The sequence below is a fragment of the Stegodyphus dumicola genome, chromosome 9 (genome assembly GCF_044657685.1).
Source record: "Stegodyphus dumicola isolate Sdum_Otavi_A_Nest chromosome 9, ASM4465768v1".
In the NCBI taxonomy this organism is placed as follows: domain Eukaryota; kingdom Metazoa; phylum Arthropoda; class Arachnida; order Araneae; family Eresidae; genus Stegodyphus; species Stegodyphus dumicola.
Window position 1 is genome coordinate 89,397,383 of NC_140776.1, and position 20,466 is coordinate 89,417,848.

At 32.4% G+C, this 20,466-nt stretch overlaps 1 protein-coding gene across 4 annotated transcripts in view; it reads left to right on the plus strand.

Annotated features, from left to right (window-relative positions):
- Atg1 (serine/threonine-protein kinase unc-51-like protein Atg1) overlaps positions 1-20,466 on the plus strand; it is a 279,303-nt gene that overhangs the window by 188,760 nt on the left and 70,077 nt on the right. For all 4 annotated transcript variants that reach the window (XM_085823741.1, XM_085823743.1, XM_085823742.1 and 1 more), the window contains 5 exons: positions 5,545-5,581; positions 5,716-5,766; positions 5,930-6,126; positions 12,150-12,251; positions 12,540-12,598. In XM_085823741.1, the coding sequence (XP_085679867.1) occupies positions 5,545-5,581; positions 5,716-5,766; positions 5,930-6,126; positions 12,150-12,251; positions 12,540-12,598 (446 nt within the window). The remainder of the gene's footprint in view (positions 1-5,544; positions 5,582-5,715; positions 5,767-5,929; positions 6,127-12,149; positions 12,252-12,539; positions 12,599-20,466) is intronic.

Sequence of the window (20,466 nt, forward strand, 5' to 3'; positions counted from 1 at the left end):
GAGTGAAAATCGTACAGAAAAAGCTTCTCTTAAAATTGAAGACTGAACTGGAATACCCCATGGACCTATCTGAAACAGAAGCTCATGACTCTTCTCTAGATCAAGTAACTCTCGATGTAAATGACTAGGATGAAACCCAAAGTCTAAATACAGATCTGATTAACGAAAATTCTGAAAATGCAGCTTGAAAATACTCTATTACAAAGATGAAGACTCAGACCAATCAGTTACAGAAACACAAGATGTTACTAACAACCTACATCCTGAATTCGAAGCAGCTACCAGAAATCCTATCCATTGAATTGAGAGAGGTTAAAAAAGAAACACCAGAATTCCTTAAAATCTCGAAGATTTTTACCTATACAATGCCCAAGAGATTCAACAATAAGACAAAGAAGACCCTATGACTCTAAAAGATGCTCTGAAATATCACTCGAAGCTGACGTGGTTAAAAGCTATGGAGGAAGAAATTCAAAACCTGGATACTAACTACAAAACCACCAGGAGCTAAGATAATATCTTCCAGATGATTGTTTCACAAGAAAAATGATGAGATTGGGAATTTTAAGAGTTTAAAGCCAGATTGGTGACAAAGGGCTATTTGCAGATACCTGGAGTGGACTCTCAAGATACCTTTTCATTGGTCATTAAACTTAAATCTATAAGATTACTGCTTGCCATAGCTGCAGAGAAAAACCTAGAGGTTCACTAAATGGATGTGACAGCTGCATACCTTAATCAAATCCTAGAAAAGGACATATATATGACACAGGGCAGAAGGTTGCATTGAGAAAGGGAAAGAAACCGTGTCTGCCACTTGAAGGAAAGCATTTATGGCCTCCAACAATCAGGACGTGCATGGAATACCTGTTTGAATGACTTCCTGATGCAATATGGATTGAAAAGATCAAGTGCAGATCTTTGTACTTTTGTCACGAGAAGAACATCATAGTTGGAGTTTATGTTGATGATCTCCTGATAGTTGGAAACATGCCAGAGGTAAATAAATTCAAGGAAAGCATCAAGAAAAGGCTCACTGCCAATAGGTCCTGTAAGCCAAATCTGATCCATGCAAATATGCAAAGAAGAAGATGGATCATACACTCTAGATCAAACCGCTTATGTGTCAGAAATCCTAGAAACATTTAAAATGACTGAAGCAAAATATGCAGCCATGCCATTGGACCCCAGCATAAAATATAAGAAGGTAGGTGGACAACAGTGGAATGAAATCAAAGGCAACAACAAGAAAATTCCTTACAAGCAGGATATAAGAAGTCTCCTTTATCTGACTTGTGGTACTCGTCCAGACATGGCCTATTCTTCCACCTACATGAGCCAGTTCAATGAAGAACATACTGAGGAATCAGCGCTGTGGAGTCGGTAGGGAAAATGACCGACTCCGACTCTTGGAATTTTAAAGACTCCAACTCCCTCAACTACAAAGCACCTCCAAGAAGAAGTACTCTACTTTGTAACTATCTTGTAGAACAACCTAATTCCTACAAAAGTAATTAAAAATGCTTTGAAAAAGGCTGGCATTAACTTTTTTTTTTTTAGATTTTTTTATTTAGATAATGAAATTGTATGCTTAAAGCCCTATGGGATGGTGTAAAGTGGATGGCTAATTCAGAGAATCTAATGTATAAATGTAAAATTACTTCCTCTCACAGCTTCAATTTTACTTTTAAAATTTGGCACAGTACTTCTAAGTCTATTCTCTTAAATAGATTTTAAGCTTTTTCTAGCCTTATCTATCCTGTTATTGATTTTATGGGCCATTTCATTTCTGATAGCTTGATAGCCCTCTAGATTGAAGAATTACGACTTTAGTTAACAATATACTATATTTTTTCTATTTATTCTTACTTTTGTGGCCATATTTTAACATTTTGTAGAATTAGCCATTTTTTCTTTCGCCTATGCCCACTTTCCTTAAAGTGGGAAGTTCCACTCATCAAGCAAGACGAATTCCTGAACAATTTCTTGAACAAATTGCCACCCCCTCGCACTGAGTCAGGTTTATGCCAATGGTCAGTGACTTTTCATTGGCTCTTTCATAATGAGGTTCCTTCCCCTTTTACGTCATCCTGGTTGGCAACTTTCTTCCTCGAGGCTTTCATCCCTCTTTTGAGTTAGCATGGGTCCAGAAAGAAGACATCGACATTCCAGGTCTGTTTAAAAAAATTTTTTTTTCTTTCTCATGTTATGATTTTTGGTCATAGCAAGACCCTTTTAATATTTTCCTAGTCTTCTTCGCTTTGTATTTTATTTTTTAATTTTTTTTTAATTTAATTTTTTTAGCTACGTTCACAAAGTTTAAAACTCTATAAGCTAGTAGGTCCTCCCTTAAAATCTTGTAATTTTGACTAATAGCAAATCACTATTTATGTTATTTTGTATATTGGCATAACCAGACTTTTATGTATATTTTTTTTTCTCACACCTTAATGTGTTTTTTCAAGCGAACACGTCGGGAAATGGAACAGGAAATTGAGACTAAAATTTATGACCAAGTTTTTTCAATTAATATTCAAAAAGAGTTTCGTATTTAGTTTCAATTGTCTGTTTCGACGGAAATATGGAATTAGCTGGATTCGAAAATCGTTATAAAAATTTCCCCTGAAGAGTTGGTAATGAGATTCGAATTGGGTTAATCTACCATATACCGTTTTTTTGTTTTTGTATTTTTGCTTAAGTCTTATGTCACACTTTTATTGTATTGTTTAAAGTATGCCTTACCTTGATCAGCATATTACTTGCAATTAGTTTTGAATTTTATTTGTAAATATTCTAGTGTTAATATTGTTTATTTAATGTTTTTCACTTTTCATTGCACTTTATTTTACTTATGTTAAAATTGTCGCCGGAACCACAGTATCTAAGCTACTTTAGAATGAGTACTAAGAATTTTCTTTTAACTTGTTTTCTAAATTTTGCAACTTAATGCGCAAAGTTCTTGACCACAAGGGTCTTTTTTAGTTTGTTCTCTTTTCTTTAATTATATATATATATGTGTGTGTGTGTAAACATATACATACATGGGTTACAGCTTATTTTTTTAATATAAAAGAAGTAATAGATCCTACAGAAAAAAAATTGATGGCATAGCAAATTATTTATATTAATTAGCATTTATTACGAAATGGGAAAACTGGCATTAGTTATTTCTAAGAAATAGTGTAGCTTCAGCAAAATCTTCTTTGTTGAAGAGCCATAGATTCAATTTGATAAACTTTGAGCTGAACTAACTTGAAACTTTCCTCACTAACTTGAGCAGGAGGAAGAGCTATTACTGTTAGGGCTACTTCTTTTAACTTTTCAGGGTAGATTTTTAAACGTTTTTAAAGATGTGTCTTGCAAGCGCAATCATATTTCTCTATTTCTTCAAAGGCCGTGTAGAAATCTTGTTTGTATTTTTTCATTTTTATATCTAAATGCTCTTGGATCTTTGTTTTCATTCGCTTTGCCTCAGCCTTTTCAATATTATCCAAAAATATTTCTCAAAATCTAATTCATCATTGGAAGAGAATGATAGAGACTCAAATGCAATGTCTGCAGTTTGACTGTCTTGATTTGAATTCTCTAATCATTCTGAGAATAATTTCATTCTTAATGAAAGTTCATAGATGGTTTTCTTTGCCTTTTTAATTTATTCGTCATCCAAGAAATTCATTGTTTCAGATCTACATATATTGAACCCACCAAGTTGTCTAGCAAACTAGTTTCTCTTTTCTTCATTGAAGAAATGATTCCTTCTGCAATAAACCCTCCATTTCAGAACAAACATCACATTCTTCCATTCTCACCTCCTGTCAATTCTTCAGATTGCAGCTTTTTTGTGGCTATATACAGTGTAGAAAGAAGAGTTTCCAATTCTGCAAGATCATTCCATTGTCTTTCTGTTAGTGAAACATTAGGGTTATTTACATCTTCTAAAAAAGTTCTTTATTCTAACAACCGTCAAATATGTACTTCCTTATCGCATTGCTTGATAAAAAATTGCTATTTTTCCTGCTCGCTTTCTAAAAATTTTGAGAGTTCTTGCTGCTGTTACTGCTTACCTAAATTTACCAGTGAAATTTGTAACTAAATGAATCAGTTTAATCACTAATGGCAAATATCACATCTATCCTCCTCCCTTATATTTATTTATTAATATGTCAATAAAATAGAAAATAACTATTTATTAATGTATATAGTTCGTAAATAAAAATAATAATTCAGCTTGTGATTAATTTTTTTTAATTCATTTTAATTTCATTTCAAATTCAAACTGGAGTCGGACTGTTTTTAGAGACTCCAGCTCCGACTCCTTTTACCCCCAAATCTGCCCGATTCTGACTCCACAACCCTGTGAGGAACACTGGAGGGGTGTGAAGCACATTCTAAGATACCTTAAGGGAACTCGACACAAAAAGTTGAGATTCCGGAAGACAGGTGAGCCACTAGTCTACTCTGACACTGACTGCGGAGTTACAGAACTGACCGTAAATCTTACAGTCGTTATATAATACTCCAATTTCATGGAGCACTTGTGAGTAGCTTCTATCGATGATAAAGCAATCCGTAACTGTTTTATCATCGAAAGAAGCAGAATATGTGGCCATGTGTCACACTGCCAAGGAAATCCTATGGATTAAAAGTTTGATCAAAGAAATCTGTTGTGAATTAGCTCCTTCACCTTAAAAAGTGCTAATTAACAACCAGAAAGCAATCTTCTTAGCCAAGAGCCAAAGAAGTAACATGGTTCTTCTTGGCTAAATTGGTAACATTGTTAACTTCTGAAAGAAATAACATAAAGAAGTAACATGGTAAGTAAGCACATTGATATTAAATTTCATTTTCTGAGAGACCTAGTGAAAGAAATTGTGATTGTATTCGAACATGTGCCATCCAGTGACAATCTTGCTGATCTTCTAAGTAAGCAGACTTAGGAAGAACTTTTACGTGACATGACCTATGCTGATACTTGCATGTAAAAATGAACTCCGTGAAGTTTGTGACAATATAAACTATTATGGTCATAACTGTGTAGATGCTAAACGTAAAACTCTAGAATGAAGCCAGTTATAAATTTTTCTTAATTGTTTTTATGTATATATTGTGTTTTCTAGCAGTACTTAATATGAGTTCATTTAATGATATATTCATAAGTGAAGGTCTGTAGTGTTTATGTGTGTAATAGCAGTTACATTGATTTTCTGTAAATGTGTGCAATGACTGCATGTTTAAATTTTATAGAAGTGTGTATGTTGCAAGTAGTATGCCAATCTCAATATTTACAGCATGTTTGTAGAACGACAACTGTATTTCTATATAAATTTCATGATGTTAGTTTGGCAACAGTAAGTGTTGTGTTTATCTTGTGTTGGTTGTTTATTGCCATGTAACATATTCTCAATATACTTAATGTTTTAACGTGGAATATGTCAATTCATTTCAAACCTCTTTCATGAATAATTAAAATTTTAACATTATTAGTCAGTAGGTGGCCAAAAAATTATTAAAAATACTAAGGGGGAATTTCTTTCTCTTTTGTAGTATTGCAATGGCGGGGACTTATCAGAATATTTAAATGGTGAGTTATTAAAGTATAATTTTTTTAATAACTTATTTTATTTATTTATTATTTTTTTTCCTTTAAAGAATGTTTCTTTAGCTATTCTGCCCTCTTTATTCTCATAACTAATAATGTAAATTTTATGTTTGCAGCTAAGGGAAGTCTTAGTGAAGACACTATTAGATTATTTCTCAGGCAGATTGGTGAGTATGTGTGTATAGTAATATAAGTGTGTGTCATCCTCATATGATATTCTTTTAATTACATTTTAGAAATTAAAGTAACAATTATATATATATATTACGTTCTGTTATATTATCAAAACATTAAGGCATCTTTTTTTTTTTTTTTTTAATAAACAAATAGCTGAAGCAATGAAGGTATTAAATCAAAAAGAAGTTGTCCACCGTGATTTAAAACCACAAAATATTTTGTTATGTCACTCTGGTAAACCTAATCCATTGCCATCTGAGATAACACTCAAAATTGCTGACTTTGGATTTGCCAGGTTCTTGACTGATGGAGTAATGGCAGCAACACTGTGTGGTTCACCTATGTATATGGTAATTTTTTTCCTATCAATCAAAGTATTAATTGTATTTTATCTACAATTTATGCATAAAATGCTGAATTATATGTTTATTACCACAAAAACTAAAGTTTAGAAGACTGATTTTTCTCTCTTTTAATTAACACTGTTCATTATTTCAATGAATTTGGTTTTAAAATTTACTATTTTTATTTTATATCAAAACATTTTAAAAGTCTAATTAAAAGCAGTTGCAACTTCACGATTGTCATTCAGATATTATAATATAAAATGAAACTTTTCATTTATTTGAAGTAAAATCACATTACAGAACATTTATTTTGTTTGCTAAGTTTTGGTAATTAATTAAAACAAATTGCTTGAAAGCTAACCAGCTGCCTTAGTAGAGATGCCTTAAGATCAGGATTGCCAGATATAATGTTTTAAATAGAGGACATTTTAAATATAAATGGAGCATACATCTAAACAAAAGGGTAGATAAAATGTGTTTCTAGTGCATTTAGCAAACATCACAGGTAGCAAGAATGCAGATAAACTGGCAAAATAGGCCCGAAATCACAACAACAATAATAATATAAATATCTTTTCTCAGATGCAAATGCCATAGCCAAATACAGATTGAAGGAACTTTCAATTCCAATAAAGCGTCAGCTCCTTAACATCATTAGAAATCGACTTAGAACTGGCTATCACAGAGGACTGAAAACTAACAGAGAGGGTAGAAAAATATGCAGTAATAGCTGCTCAGACATAACTCTGTAATAACTGCTCAGGCACATAACTGACAACTGCACACATTTTTAATTGTCTGCCCATCCTTGCTGAATTGTTAAAAATTGGGGGTCTTTTTTGAGAGACCCTCTATGAAGATAACATTTTGCGCATTGCCGCGCAAAATTGTGCACTCTTTGCCTGCAACACTATTTGAATAGGCTTTATCAGAGACGTGACAACAACTATGTTCACATGTGTTGTGTATAGAGTTTCATTGCTTATTTAGGAAACTATATTAAAGCAAATTGCTAATTGGCTAATAAGGATTAATTTGGTTGAGTATTTATTATATTTCTTAAAATGTTATGTTTATAATAGTAGTCTCATTATTTAGAAGTCATAATTAAATATATTTGTAATGCTGACTGATCAGGAGATGTGATTTATAGCCTACACCTTCACACACATTATGTGTTCGAGCATTTTAAATAAGACTGAAGTTAAAAAAATTTTAAATAATTTTAATAGATATTAGTTTTTTTCAAATCATAAGGTATGTTTTATACAATAAAATATACAATAAAATATATTGCCCTTCGAGACTTTTATTTTTTCATCTAGTTTTGAAATTTTTAAAGCAAATGGTTTACTGAAATTTGAGTATGCAGCAAAAGAATCCTTTTATCCCCCCCAACTTGTCACTAGCAACATTGACAGTCTAAATTACCATTGTCTTTATTTTTAATGGGTATTTAATAAACATACTTGGCATGATTTTTGTTTATTCCTTGGAAAAATTAGGAGTTTTATGTACAAAGCATCCCTAAATATTTTGCGTTTACATTTCTCAGATAATGCAACAATATCAGCTGATGAAAAGTAATACATTATAAAATCAAATCCGAATTTCTATTTACAGATTCATGTAATCTTATTAAACTGCTGAATTTGTATTGCCAGCTGGAGATTAAGAACGATTAACTTTATGTTGCTTACTTAGCTTTAGATTTTTAATAAAATTAGCTACGCTTGGAATTAAAGTTGGGCATTTTACATGGTTACGCTTGGATTAAAGCTCGGCATTTTACACGTTAGAGAAATGCCAGAAGACAGTGTTAAAAAAGCAAAACGTGTCAGTGAATTTGGGAAAACTGAAACATATTTATATTTTGCATGAGAAAAAGTACGTACAGCTAACTTTTTTGCTGTCAGGAACTAAGCATTGGCTGCACTCCATGTGTTTAGTTACTTGACTACTGCAAGGCCTGATTTCTCTCTCTCTCTCTCTTTTTTTTTTTTTTTTGTAAAACATTCATTACGTCAGTTTTGTATAAAGAAAGCTAGATTTTTCGTTTTCTTACTCTTCCTTTCAAACATTGCAAGGTGTTACATCTATGTGACATAGTGCAATATTTATCAAAGTTATCTGACAACAAATAGGAGGGCTCTCTCATTTCAGTTTTTGCGTGAGAGCATAGACTTTGTTTGTTGTTATGCTGTATTTTTTGTATTATTATTACCATTATCACACAAAAGTTAATGTTGTCATACTACAGTACAAAGTCTTTAATCCGGACGGGTATGGTGGCATGCAGAAATTATAAAATTAAAAATATGAAACCACAATTTATGAAATAAAGAGCAATTATGATCTAAAGGGTATCAAAATTTACAAAAAAAAAAAAAGCTTAATATTAATTTGTTTACTTTATTAAACATTTCTTTCAACGCGTGCATGCGTAAAGCATACATTACACATAGTCAAAATTAGAGAATTGCAACCAGAAAACTATTTGATGTGTATTCGTGATATTTATAACAACGAGGAACTTGATTTAAATCATATCAAAGATGGATTACATAATTATAAGCCGAATAAAATAAAAACAACTGCCTTGAAGATGAGGATAGTGCTGACAGATCAATTTCCAGTTCATTGCGCGTCGCGACGCCCCCCCCCTACATAGAGCATGATAAAGCATCAGCCACAATATTGACTCTTCTGGGCTTATGCTTAATTATTAATTTGTATTCTTATAGTTTTAAGACCCATCTGATTAACTGTGGAGACAATTTTTTTCCAGAGTATAATCAACCCACAGCACTATTATCCAAATATATAGTTATCAGGACCTTGCTAAAATATACTCTATACTTCTGCACCCCTTAAAGTACAGCCAGTGTTTCTCTCTCTGTAGATGTGTAATTAAGTTGTGCTTGATTGAGAATTTTGGAAAAATAGACCATGGGTTGACCATAACGTGCAAAACTGTGACTACAGTATAATCTGAGGTGTCCAATGAAATTTCAATGTTTTCATCCCCTTGAGGAAATTTTAAAACCGATGCGTGTATTAAAGCAGTTTTTAACTTCTCAAAAGCCTATTAACCTCAGCTCACTAAGGAAACCGTGCTCTCTTTTGCTTTGATTTTAACAGCAGCTCAGCTGTGTATGCAAAGTCCTTTATGAATGTTTGATAGTAAGAGCACATGCCCAAAAATGAGGCTAATTTCTTCATTGTATTTGGTGGCCGGTAATTCTTTATTGCAGTTATTTTCAAATCTTCAGTTTGTATGCTTCTTTGATAAATTTCATAGCCTACGTACGTAAGCTATTTTGTCACAAACTTATTTACATGTGGTCACATTCACTTTTAAACCTTCTTCTCTTAATAATATGAAAACTTCATTAACCGTTTGACTGCTACGCGGCGCAAAAGCGCTGCATTCATTTGTCTCAAAGAGTTTCAGTGTGTCTTTGTTGCTCTGTGGGTGTGAACGCAGGTAGTCTGACCTCACACGTACTTTGTAACACGAGTGCATTCTAAAAGAACTAACTGCGTCACAGTTTTTGAGACAAATGAACGCAGCGCTTTTGCGCCGTGTAGCAGTCAAACGGTTAAAATCTTTAATATGTTCATTGATATTTTCACCAGTTACTATTTTGTCGTCGACGTAAATAAAGATGGATTTTCTCAGGACAGGTTTTAATATAATGTCCATGGTAAGGTGGAAGGTATCTAGGGCTGCACACAAGCCAAAAGGCATAAGTGCCTGATTTTATTATGAAAGCAGTTTTGGGGGCGTCTTTGGGTTTCGTAGCTATTTGAAAATACCCTGAGGGACCCTAGTGTGGTCATAAAATTTAGCTGATTTAATCTTCTTTATAATTTCTTTGATTATAGGCATTGGACAGGATATTTTGTTAAACTATTTAGCTTTCTATAATCAATAGCCATGCTTTGAAATTCATAGGTGGCAAATCATTCTTTTTCCGTCATAATACTACCAGACTAGCCTATGGACTGCTGATGGATTAATTATTTTATTTTTTAAACATATCTTGAATATGCTGCTCAGTTATTCCTTCTTCAACCTATCATACCTGTATGGTTTTATTTTACAGGGGCTGTTATTCTTTAATTTAATTTTAGGCTGACTGATTTTATATGGTAGACCGGGTGGTGCAGTGGCTAGCGCATCGCGCAGCAGCACTACATATCTGGGGTTCGATCCCCGGTCTGGGCAAGGTCGACTCAGCTTTTCATCCCTTGATTTCCATCCTTTGGGTCGATAAAATGAGAAACAAGTTCGCTTGGGAACTAAACACTGAACTGGGGGTCCTGCGACAAGCCGACCACTTGTTCAGGGCATATGCTTATGCATCCCGGGGCCCACGGTCAAGAAAGCAGATTTGAGGGCACCGCAGGCATTGGCCCACTAGAGCTGTTACGCAACTGAGTTTTTTTTTTTTTTTTTTAGTTTTAGATTTTGCATGGTGCCAAGTTTATCAGAAAAAATTCTTATCAAATCTTCCAATTTTTTCTTCTTTTCAGGTTGTATGCGACCTAGTTCTAACACTGGTGGTTATGTGGTTATGCTGCTTCCTCAGCAATGGCTTGCATTTGCAATTTCAATATTTCCTCCTGGAAATTGATTTTTACTTTGGCTGTTTTGATGAAATCTGTACCTAGAATCACCAAGGCCTGCAAATTTCTAACAAAGAATATAGTCTTTTGGGACTTATTTTTAACATGGACATTAAATGTGGCTTGGGCGTTAAATGAGCCATCGCAGTTATAATGCTCTAAATCTATCTTTTGTTCCTAAGACAAGAGTCGGAGATCCATAGGTAGGGTAACTGGTAATAAATTTCATAAAATATCAGTCTTAAGAGAAAAAGAGATAGGCAATTGCCATGTGTCCAGTCTCTTAAGATTTTCAGTTATAATATTGTGTACACAGTTAATTTGAATTTTATTGTCTTTTTTTTTTTTTTTTTTTTTTTAATCTAAGAGCACAAAGGCAGGCTTCGAAGATCACAGTTTGAGAAATGTTGACTTAAAGCATGCTTGTTATATTTGCCTGTTTATAAAAACAGTCTTAAGTTTTCTTTTTTTAAAAAAATTATGCATACTCTTTGTTTAATGTGGCAATATGCCATAAAAATAGCAGGACACTGAGAGCAGCAGCACACACTAATGAGCATCAAAGATAAATGGCTATGTTCAGACTAAAACCACTTGAATTTAAATAAATCCTAAGCTAATAAAACCTGATGAGTTACGAATTACTGATATACTACTTGATATACAATGTTTTCATTCTGGTTTTCTTTGTAGTTATCAACAAAATTAAGGCATAAGACAATATGTCAAAGTATTGAAAACAAATTACATAAAGATATTTTAAGCAATAATTTAATTTTTTAATACTCCTGTTGATAAAAACATCAGTGCAAGATTTAATTATAAATAAACTTTCTTTAATTTTTGAAGTAAGCGCATGTGCTAATATATATCTTAATAGTGAAACTTTAATTTTGTGATTTAATCTTGTAATTAATCTTACGTTTTAGTGCATGTAGAGATATGTTAAATGTCCTAATTAAGTAATCACTTCTGTGGTTGTAGTTAAAACTTCTAAGAGGGATTAAAAAAAAAGGGTTGATTAAGATAGGAATTATACCCTTAGCAAATAACTTTGTAAATTAACATGAATAGCTGATTTTATTTTGCAGGTATTCTAATAGGCCCATATGGTAGTCATATTCAGAATAATTGAATTTTTCTTTATTTAATTGTTGTTAAACTAAAGCAGCAACATTTTTGTTGATCAGTATGTGTTTATAAATGTTCTCATGTAGAAACAAATTTTTGTGTAAATTGTTAGGAAGTAAGTGGGATAATATTATCATATTTCAACTTCGTTAAGTTGCTTTATGATAATGTTATTTCAGTGAAATTTATGAAAGTTGAAATTAATGAATATTTATGAAATAATGTTATTTTATTTATATATGCTAATCTTGGTATCAAATTAGGCTCCTGAAGTTATTATGTCTCTAAAATATGATGCAAAAGCAGATCTTTGGAGTATAGGCACTATAGTGTATCAGTGTTTGACTGGGAAAGCTCCTTTCATGGTGAGTTTCCAGAATCTTTCTAATTTTAACTTGCCTTTTTTAATTGCTAATTTTTTAATTTTTGTTAGTTTTTTAAATAAAGTTTTATATTTCTCCATTTATTTCTATGTATGAAAAATTAGCATGTATGTATTTTGTCTTAAATTTGCTATCTATTAGTAGTATAAAATTTTCATGACAATGTATATATCTTCATTTATTTTTAATCATTATGATGTATATATGTTTGCTTAAATGATTATTTTTAGGAAGTTTCACATAGTTCTTACTGTTCTCTTAAATTTACAGGCTCCTAATCCTCAACAATTAAAACATTTTTATGAAAAGAATGCTAATTTGGCTCCTAGGTATGTATTACTTTGGAAGATTTTCCTATTAGTAGTGCTAATGAATTCTTGATTTTTGCAGGGATAGTGTTTTATAAGTGGAAGCAGCAGGTTCAAACAAAATACATTTTATTCTGGTTTATTTTGTGTTATTCATGATTTATTTAAACACATATAAGTCCAAAATTCAGGATCATCAGGACTTTGTTGATTCCAGATTTTATATCATTAGTTTAAATCTAGTAAGATTTCATGTAGACATGCAACATTGAGGCTTCAGTCATTTTGTAGGTCACATAGAAAAATGCTAACCTTCGCAGAACTGTCACCACAAAAGGTACAACACTGTGAAAATTCAGGTGCAGCAGAAATTTTAGAGTTGAGCAGAGCAGTGGAGCAGCAAATATTAAGGGTGACAGAATTTTTAGAATTTAGAAGAGGCATTTAGCTTTAGAATTTAGGGGCAGCTAATTTCTTATAATTTAAAGAGGTACTGCAGAGCAAAATTTAAGACCCAGAGGTGCCAAAATGTATATAAAAATACATGCTTTCACCAGGTGGTTAAATGCATAATGGCCCTGCCCTCTGACAAAGACCAAAATCATTGCATTTGTTATTGACCACAGTGTGTCTCAATTGTCAGTAGGTGTTTGAAAGTGACATGTTGGAATCCCCCCCCCAAAAAAAAGTGCATTTGCGGCACACCTGCTTCCTTATTGTTATTCTATTCTCCGTTCATAGACTATGTTAAAAGGCTAAAATTTATTATTATTATTTTATTTTACTTATTTATCTTAATGATCTGGAAGTCCAGATTCTGAATCATTCCAGATACTGGATGTCCAGATTTTGTATTTTGCATTATTATTAAGTCAGACTTTTCAGTTTGTGTGTCAGCTTAAATGTGTCTTTTGTATCCTTTGTTACCTACCACCACTTCTGTGTTTTTAGAATTTTCGAGGCGTATTTGGAAACTAAGTACCTTTTTGGAAAAAAAAAAAAAAAAAAAATAGTAAAACAATTTTTTCGAATCCAATTTTATTTTTACACGAAAATACATGTCTTAAACTATTTTTCAACATAGTTTCTGCCAATGATCAAACACTTGTCATAGCGGGTGACCAGTTTTTGTATACCATCGTCAAAGAAACTTCCCGCCAGTTTTGATAACCACGAATCCACAGCATTTTTTGTGTCATCATCAGATCCAAAGCGCTTGCCACCAAGCGTGCGCTTCATGTGCAGGAACAAGTGATAGTCGGACGGTGCCAAGTCCGGGCTGTACGGCGGGTGATCGAACTGCTCCCATTGAAACTGTCGAATTAACGATTGAGTGACACCAGCAGTATGGAGCCGAGCATTGTCATGGAGCAACACAATTCCTTTACTAAGCATTCCTCTTCGTTTGTTTTGAATGGCATGCCTTAGTTTTGTCAAAGTCTCACAGTATCGTGCCGCATTAATGGTTTTACCTCTGGGTAGAAATTCAGTAAGCAAAACGCCTTTCCTATCCCAGAAGACAGTGCACATGATTTTTTGTGATGACATTGTCACTTTGAACTTTTGTTTTTTCGGAGAATGAGTGTGTCTCCACTCCATCGATTGTTGTTTCGATTCTGGTGTGAAATGACACACCCAAGTTTCATCACCTGTCACAATTTGGTTTAAAAAGTTTTCTCCCTCATCACTGTACCACGTGAGAAATGTCAGGGCACTACCAAGTCGCTTTGTTTTGTGAACATCAGTGAGGATTTTTGGAACCCATCGGGAACACAGTTTGCGATAATTCAAGCGGTCAGACACAATTTCGAACAAAACAGTACGTGAAATTTGTGGAAATGCCTCTGAAAGAGTTGTCATTGTGAAGCGTCTGTTCTCATGAATTGCTTCATCAACTTTCCTCACCAAATCATCGGTGACAACAGAAGGCCGACCACTCCGAGCCTCGGCGTGGACATTTGTTCGACCTGCATTAAACATTCTTACCCACTTTCTCACCATTCCATCACTTATCGCATATTCACCATAAACTTCTGTCACTTGACGATAAATTTCGGCCAGTTTAACATTCCTCGCGTTCAAAAATTTACTCACGGCACGAATCTCACAGTCAGTGGGAGAACTAATTGTCTTAAACATTTTTAATGTGCACAGCAAACTGAAAACACAAAATAGAGCAACCAAAATGGCGACAATTGAAAGTCAGTGAACAAGAAAGACTAGTGCGCATGCGTGGGACGCCTACCACAATGCTGCGACGGCCTAGAATGAAACGGTACTTAGTTTCCGAATATGCTACGTATTTGAATTTCATAAGCTCTAATTCATTATCTTCGAATAAAGTTTTATAGTTTTCCATTTCCAGTCATAATCACTACATTTAGTGAAGGGATTTAATGCAGTCATTTAGAAAACGAATAAAGATTTTTTTTATGTTAAAAAAAAATAATAATAATAATTAAAAAAAATAAGGCTTAAAAATAAGGCTTTTTAGTTACGTTTGTAAGGGTCTTATTTTAAACTAACCAATTATTATGATTAACTTCTTTCTGTATTCCTTACCAGAATGCTGATTAATTTCTTTATGCATTTAAGCTGAGGTTGTGTTGTTTCACTACTGATATATTAACCCTTTGCACGCAATATTATTTTTATAATTTTTTTAACTAAAAACTCTAGAAATTGAATATTATGATCCTACTAAAAACAAACAAATAATGTATATTATTATTATATAGAATATATATGAATATGACAAATTAGAAATAGTAATAAGCTCGCCTAAAAGTTACCAGGAGCTGTGGCTCCAATAAGTTCAACACGTTTTTAAAAAACAATGTCATTGAAGGATGAGAAATATGCTACAAGAGAAAGGAAAAAACATAGTAAAATACTCAGTGTTGGAAACTAGTAATGGCAAAAAATACAGTAAAATACCTATGGATGTGCCATTTGAAAAATTAATACATATGAAAATCAAACCAAGTAACAAGTAAAACTTAAAACAAACAAAATCAGATAAAAATAGAAAGCGGAAAATGGTAAATTAGCTGAACTCGACTTCCAAACTGGCTTTTCAAGGGAAATATCTGATTTGAACGTCGAATCAAGCTAACTCCATTACGCGTTTCGCCGAAACAGACAATTGAAACTTTTTCGCTACAAAATTTTTAATTTAGTCAAAGTGTCTTGGAAAAATTTATTAGTCTCAATTTTCTGTTCCAATTTCCCGACGCGTCCGCACAAAATGACACATTAAGGTGTTAAAATATGTAAAAACAATTCCGATTACATCTAAAATCAAGGCAAAAATAAAAATAAAAATAAACAGTGGTCTGCTATTAGTCCTAAATATACAAAAACATACAGGCTGGGCCTGCAAGCTTAAAGATTTATTCTTTTATATATTTTAGAAACCTGTAATTAAATTTAAATGAAAATTAAGATGAAAACGAACACAGTGGGTCTTGCTAAGACCAAGAAAAAATTGTAACAAAAGAAACAGAAAAAACTGACCTGTGGCGATGCAGAGCTCTCACTCTTAAAACTAAGTTGAAGAGGGGTTGTAATTCCCTTCTGTGTACTTCAGTCGTGTGACGTAAGTAGGGGGGAGCGATGTCCTTTGGGCATCAGCCAATACGAAAAGACTGTCCGTTAGCTGTAACTCATCCCTAATTTTCGAAGGGGGTCGGAAAGCTCGGAAAAACGTGAAAAGATTTTAAAATGGCGTCAGTCATGTCGTTGGAAGAAAAAATTGTTACTGAAAGTGAAAATGGCTAATTCAGCTAAAACTACTAAACTTGGCCACTAAAGCAAGAGTAAAAGGAAAAAACAGTCATTTTGTTAATAAAAAGTCATAATTCTTCAAACTAGCGGCGATCAAGCTACTATGAAAAACGAAAAGGCCCGATTTGTTAATAAAAGTGGTAAAATTGGCCATTAAAGAAATTTAAAACTATTTAAACAATAGTATTAAAAGTAATGTGCCAAAATTTTTTGGAGGAAAGATATTGTATAAACAAGAATTATCTGTACATTTTTTACATTAGATTCTCTGAATCAGCCATCCACCTTATACCGTCCCTTGAGCTTTAGGCATAAAATATCATTATCTAATTCAAAAAATCTAAAAAGAGGTAAGGCTAATGCCAGCTTTTTTTAAGGTATTTTTAATTATTTTATGAGGAATTAGGTTACTTTTCAAAATAGTTACGAAGTATAGTATTTCTTCTTGTAAGTGTTTTGCAGTATTGCAGATTCTTTTTATTCTGAGTAGTTGTGAATAAATTGTGTTAAGTATGACTATAAGTATTGGAAATATTTGAATTCCAGTTAGTTAATTTTAGTGTGGAAAAATTAAATTCTCTTCTTTTGTCGTAAACTTTTATAAAATTGTAATCAATAATATTTAAATCAAGGTAGACTACATTATGCTGTTCTGTATTTGTTTTATTTAGTTTTAAGCATGTAGGGTAGGTATAAGCTACTTCTATTTTGTTGTAGTTATTAAATGCAATGACATCATCAATATATCTATAGATGTGTTGGTAAAACATACGTTCTTCTGTACCGAGTGAACAGACAAAGGTCAATTCTTTTGTAAAAAGGAATAATTCATAGATAGAGCTTGAAAAATTACCTCCCATTGGGATTCCCTGTACTTGTTTAAAGATGCTATTGTTAAATTGAATAAAATTATTGAAGAGCACGCTGGTGAGGAAAAGTTGCCATTTTTCGTTGCTGATAATGGTAGAAATTTGCGGAAATAAATCTGGAAGCGCTAGTAAACTTGTAAAAATTTCTTCAAGTGGTAAAGAAGTATAGATGTTTTCAAAGTCATAGCATTGGATATGGTCTATTTTAAGTGAATTCACAGTTTTAAGAACTAGTTCATTACTAGAGATCATCCAGTTGCAATGCAGATCCTTAAAATCATAGTTATTAATTAGGTCATGTATCATACAAAGTTTTTGGGCAAAAAGATAATCTATTTCTTTGAGATAACTTTTGGTACTATTAGCTATGAACCTGAATTTTATTGGAGACTTATGAAATTTAGGTAAGGCATAGAGATTGGCAAACCTGTTGTTATATTTTTGGGGATGTATTTTGAGCCTTTTATGTAGTGCGTTAAATTTATTGAGAAGAATCTTAGTACTGGTAGTGATTTTTTGGTAAGTGCAGGTGTTATTTAACTCTTTATGCAGAAGGTTGAAGTAAAATTGTTGTCAAATAACACTAAAATTGTTGCTGGCTTTGTCAATCTTCGTGATGATAAAGTTATCTTGCAGTTTTTTAATTAGATCCTTTAGACGTTTTTTATTGTGTAAACATTTATGTTTTTTGGAATATTATTAGCCTTGTGAAAATTTTGTACTTTTGTTACATTTGGATAATTGGTTTCAAACAATATTTAATCATTCTGGACACAATTGTTTTTGCTTAGGCCATTTTGAAAGGTTTTGAAAACTTTTTCTTTTTGAACATATGTTTTATCTTTATAAATTTACCAAATATGCAGTAAAATTTTGTTGATCTGTATTGGTTATAATCAGTGTAATATTTTTATTAGGAAGGGAGAATTCATACCATTAATCATGAAATTTTGTGTCCTATTTTTTATACTAGTAATTTTGTAACGACAACTTACTGTAACAATTCCTCTTTTCCCAAAAAACCAAGTTAGTAATATATAATTAAATAAGTATTCTATCTCATATATTTTAAAAATGAAACTTGTATTTGTGAGTAAGCTAGTCAAATCCTGACTAAGTGAGAAAAACACAACATGCGATAAAAATTTTTATGTAAGTGAAGAATATTTGATGCCTAATATTGTACATTTAATTCTTTTCTTTAATATAGTCTGCCATCTCATAACACTTTATTAAATTTGATGTTGTTGAATTAAAAATGATTCTGCAGCTTTTTATTTATTTATTTTGTAAATGTTTGGCATTTATAAAATAAATAAATAAAAAGGTCTTAAAATTATGCATCAGAATTGTTAGTCATGTTAAAAGTAGTGCTTTAAATGCTTGACTTTTTACGGCCTTTGTGAAAATGTGGAAACAGAACATAAAACACTGTTATTTCATACAGAAGTATATGAGCTTTTAAAATGAAATAGGTTAGCAAAATTATTTGAACTTCGAGATGAAGTGAATCAATTTTTTGAACACTCATATCAAATTAAATTGTATATGGAATTCTGAAAGCCAAGTGTTCGAGTTGTATTGGCCTATTTATCAGATATTTTCAATTCATTGAACTCTTTGAACCTGAAATTACAAGCTGGAGATTCTAACATAATTTAACATTACAGTGCATATTGATAAGTTTCAACTCTGGGAACATAATACTTTAGCCTGCAATTATTTGTGCTTTCTTAAATTATTTGGAAATCATGGAAGAAGGGCTTTTTAAGGAGGATTTTAGGGATTCTGATACCAAGAACAAATCATTTGTAGCATCTCACTGATGAATTCAAATGTTGTTTTCCCAATTTGTATGATAAAAATATTTATAAAATAGCAACAGATTCCTCTTTACGGCGACATAAATATGTCTACTAGAAACACTGTGAGAGCAAGCTTTGAAAATTAAAAATGATTCTGCAGCTGAATATGACTTTGAGAAGATGGATAAGCCATTATTGGGGTAAAACAATCTCAAAGTTTATCCCAGCATAGCAGAGTAAGCACTATAACTGTACTTAACATTTTTCAATCACTTATTTGTGCAAAAGAGCATTTTCAGCAGTTGTAACAGTAAAAATGATGTATTGAAGTATTGCTAGTGATTTACATTGCACACTTTCATCTATTCAACCAAGAATTGAATATCTTGTCAAAAAAATGCAAGTATATCTGTCTTTATTGGTTTAACCGGGGGTTTTTTCTTAACCATATGTGTCTGAAACAGCATATTCTATTTAAAAAAAAAAAAAAAACTTTTATAAATTATGTTTTTTGTTCTTACTGGGATATTATTATTATTATCAGTTTATTTAGGAGATAATATTATTATTATTATTATTATCATTATCAGGGAAGGAGTTGCGGGAAGCTTAATTTTTAGCAGTAAGGAGGAGTGATAAAAGGACTTTGCAAAGCCATGATATAAAGTGTGACCCTCTCGGCTCAGGCAAACCCGAGAAAGTTCGCTAATGAGAGTGCCCGCGTGTAGATGCTAACTCGGCGTAACGGTTCCCTATTTTCTATTCTTTGAGTGTACGAACAGTTCATAAACACACAATACAAATTTGAAAGTCTACGGAGAACAGTTCACAGTAGGGGTGAACATATAGATAGAGTCCAATGAAAACACGCCTACGGTTGCAGGCCTGAAGACGGAAATAAGTGCGCAAGTAAGATAAGATAAGCAGTTATCATATATGATTTAAAAGAAATGCCTTATATTGCTGAATCAGAAAGTCACTCTGGTATTATAATAACAAGTGAAAAACATTAAAATGACAATTTACATAAATGCATAATTATCAAACAAAATAAAAATATATACGCACTATATACAGACAACTATTTACATATGTCAGCAGCATGACAGAAAAGCAGTACAGTAAGAGATTATGCATTGGAATAAGTAATGGAGGTTTCAGTAATAAAAATTGGAATTTGTAATTTTAGCAATTAATTATCTAGATATCTTAGAACCACAAGCGGTCGTTTACGATTGCCGTCAGAGCTGTAATCACAGTTAAGCACTGGTATAGTGCTATTATTTACATCTGGAATTTTTTGAAAAAATTTATCAGCAAGTTTTGCAAAGTAAACACATAAATCTGGGATATTAAGCTCTTGGTGAATTGGCATGTTCCTGATGAACCATCAACAATTAGCCACTTGCCTGAGTAAAATAATCTGGAG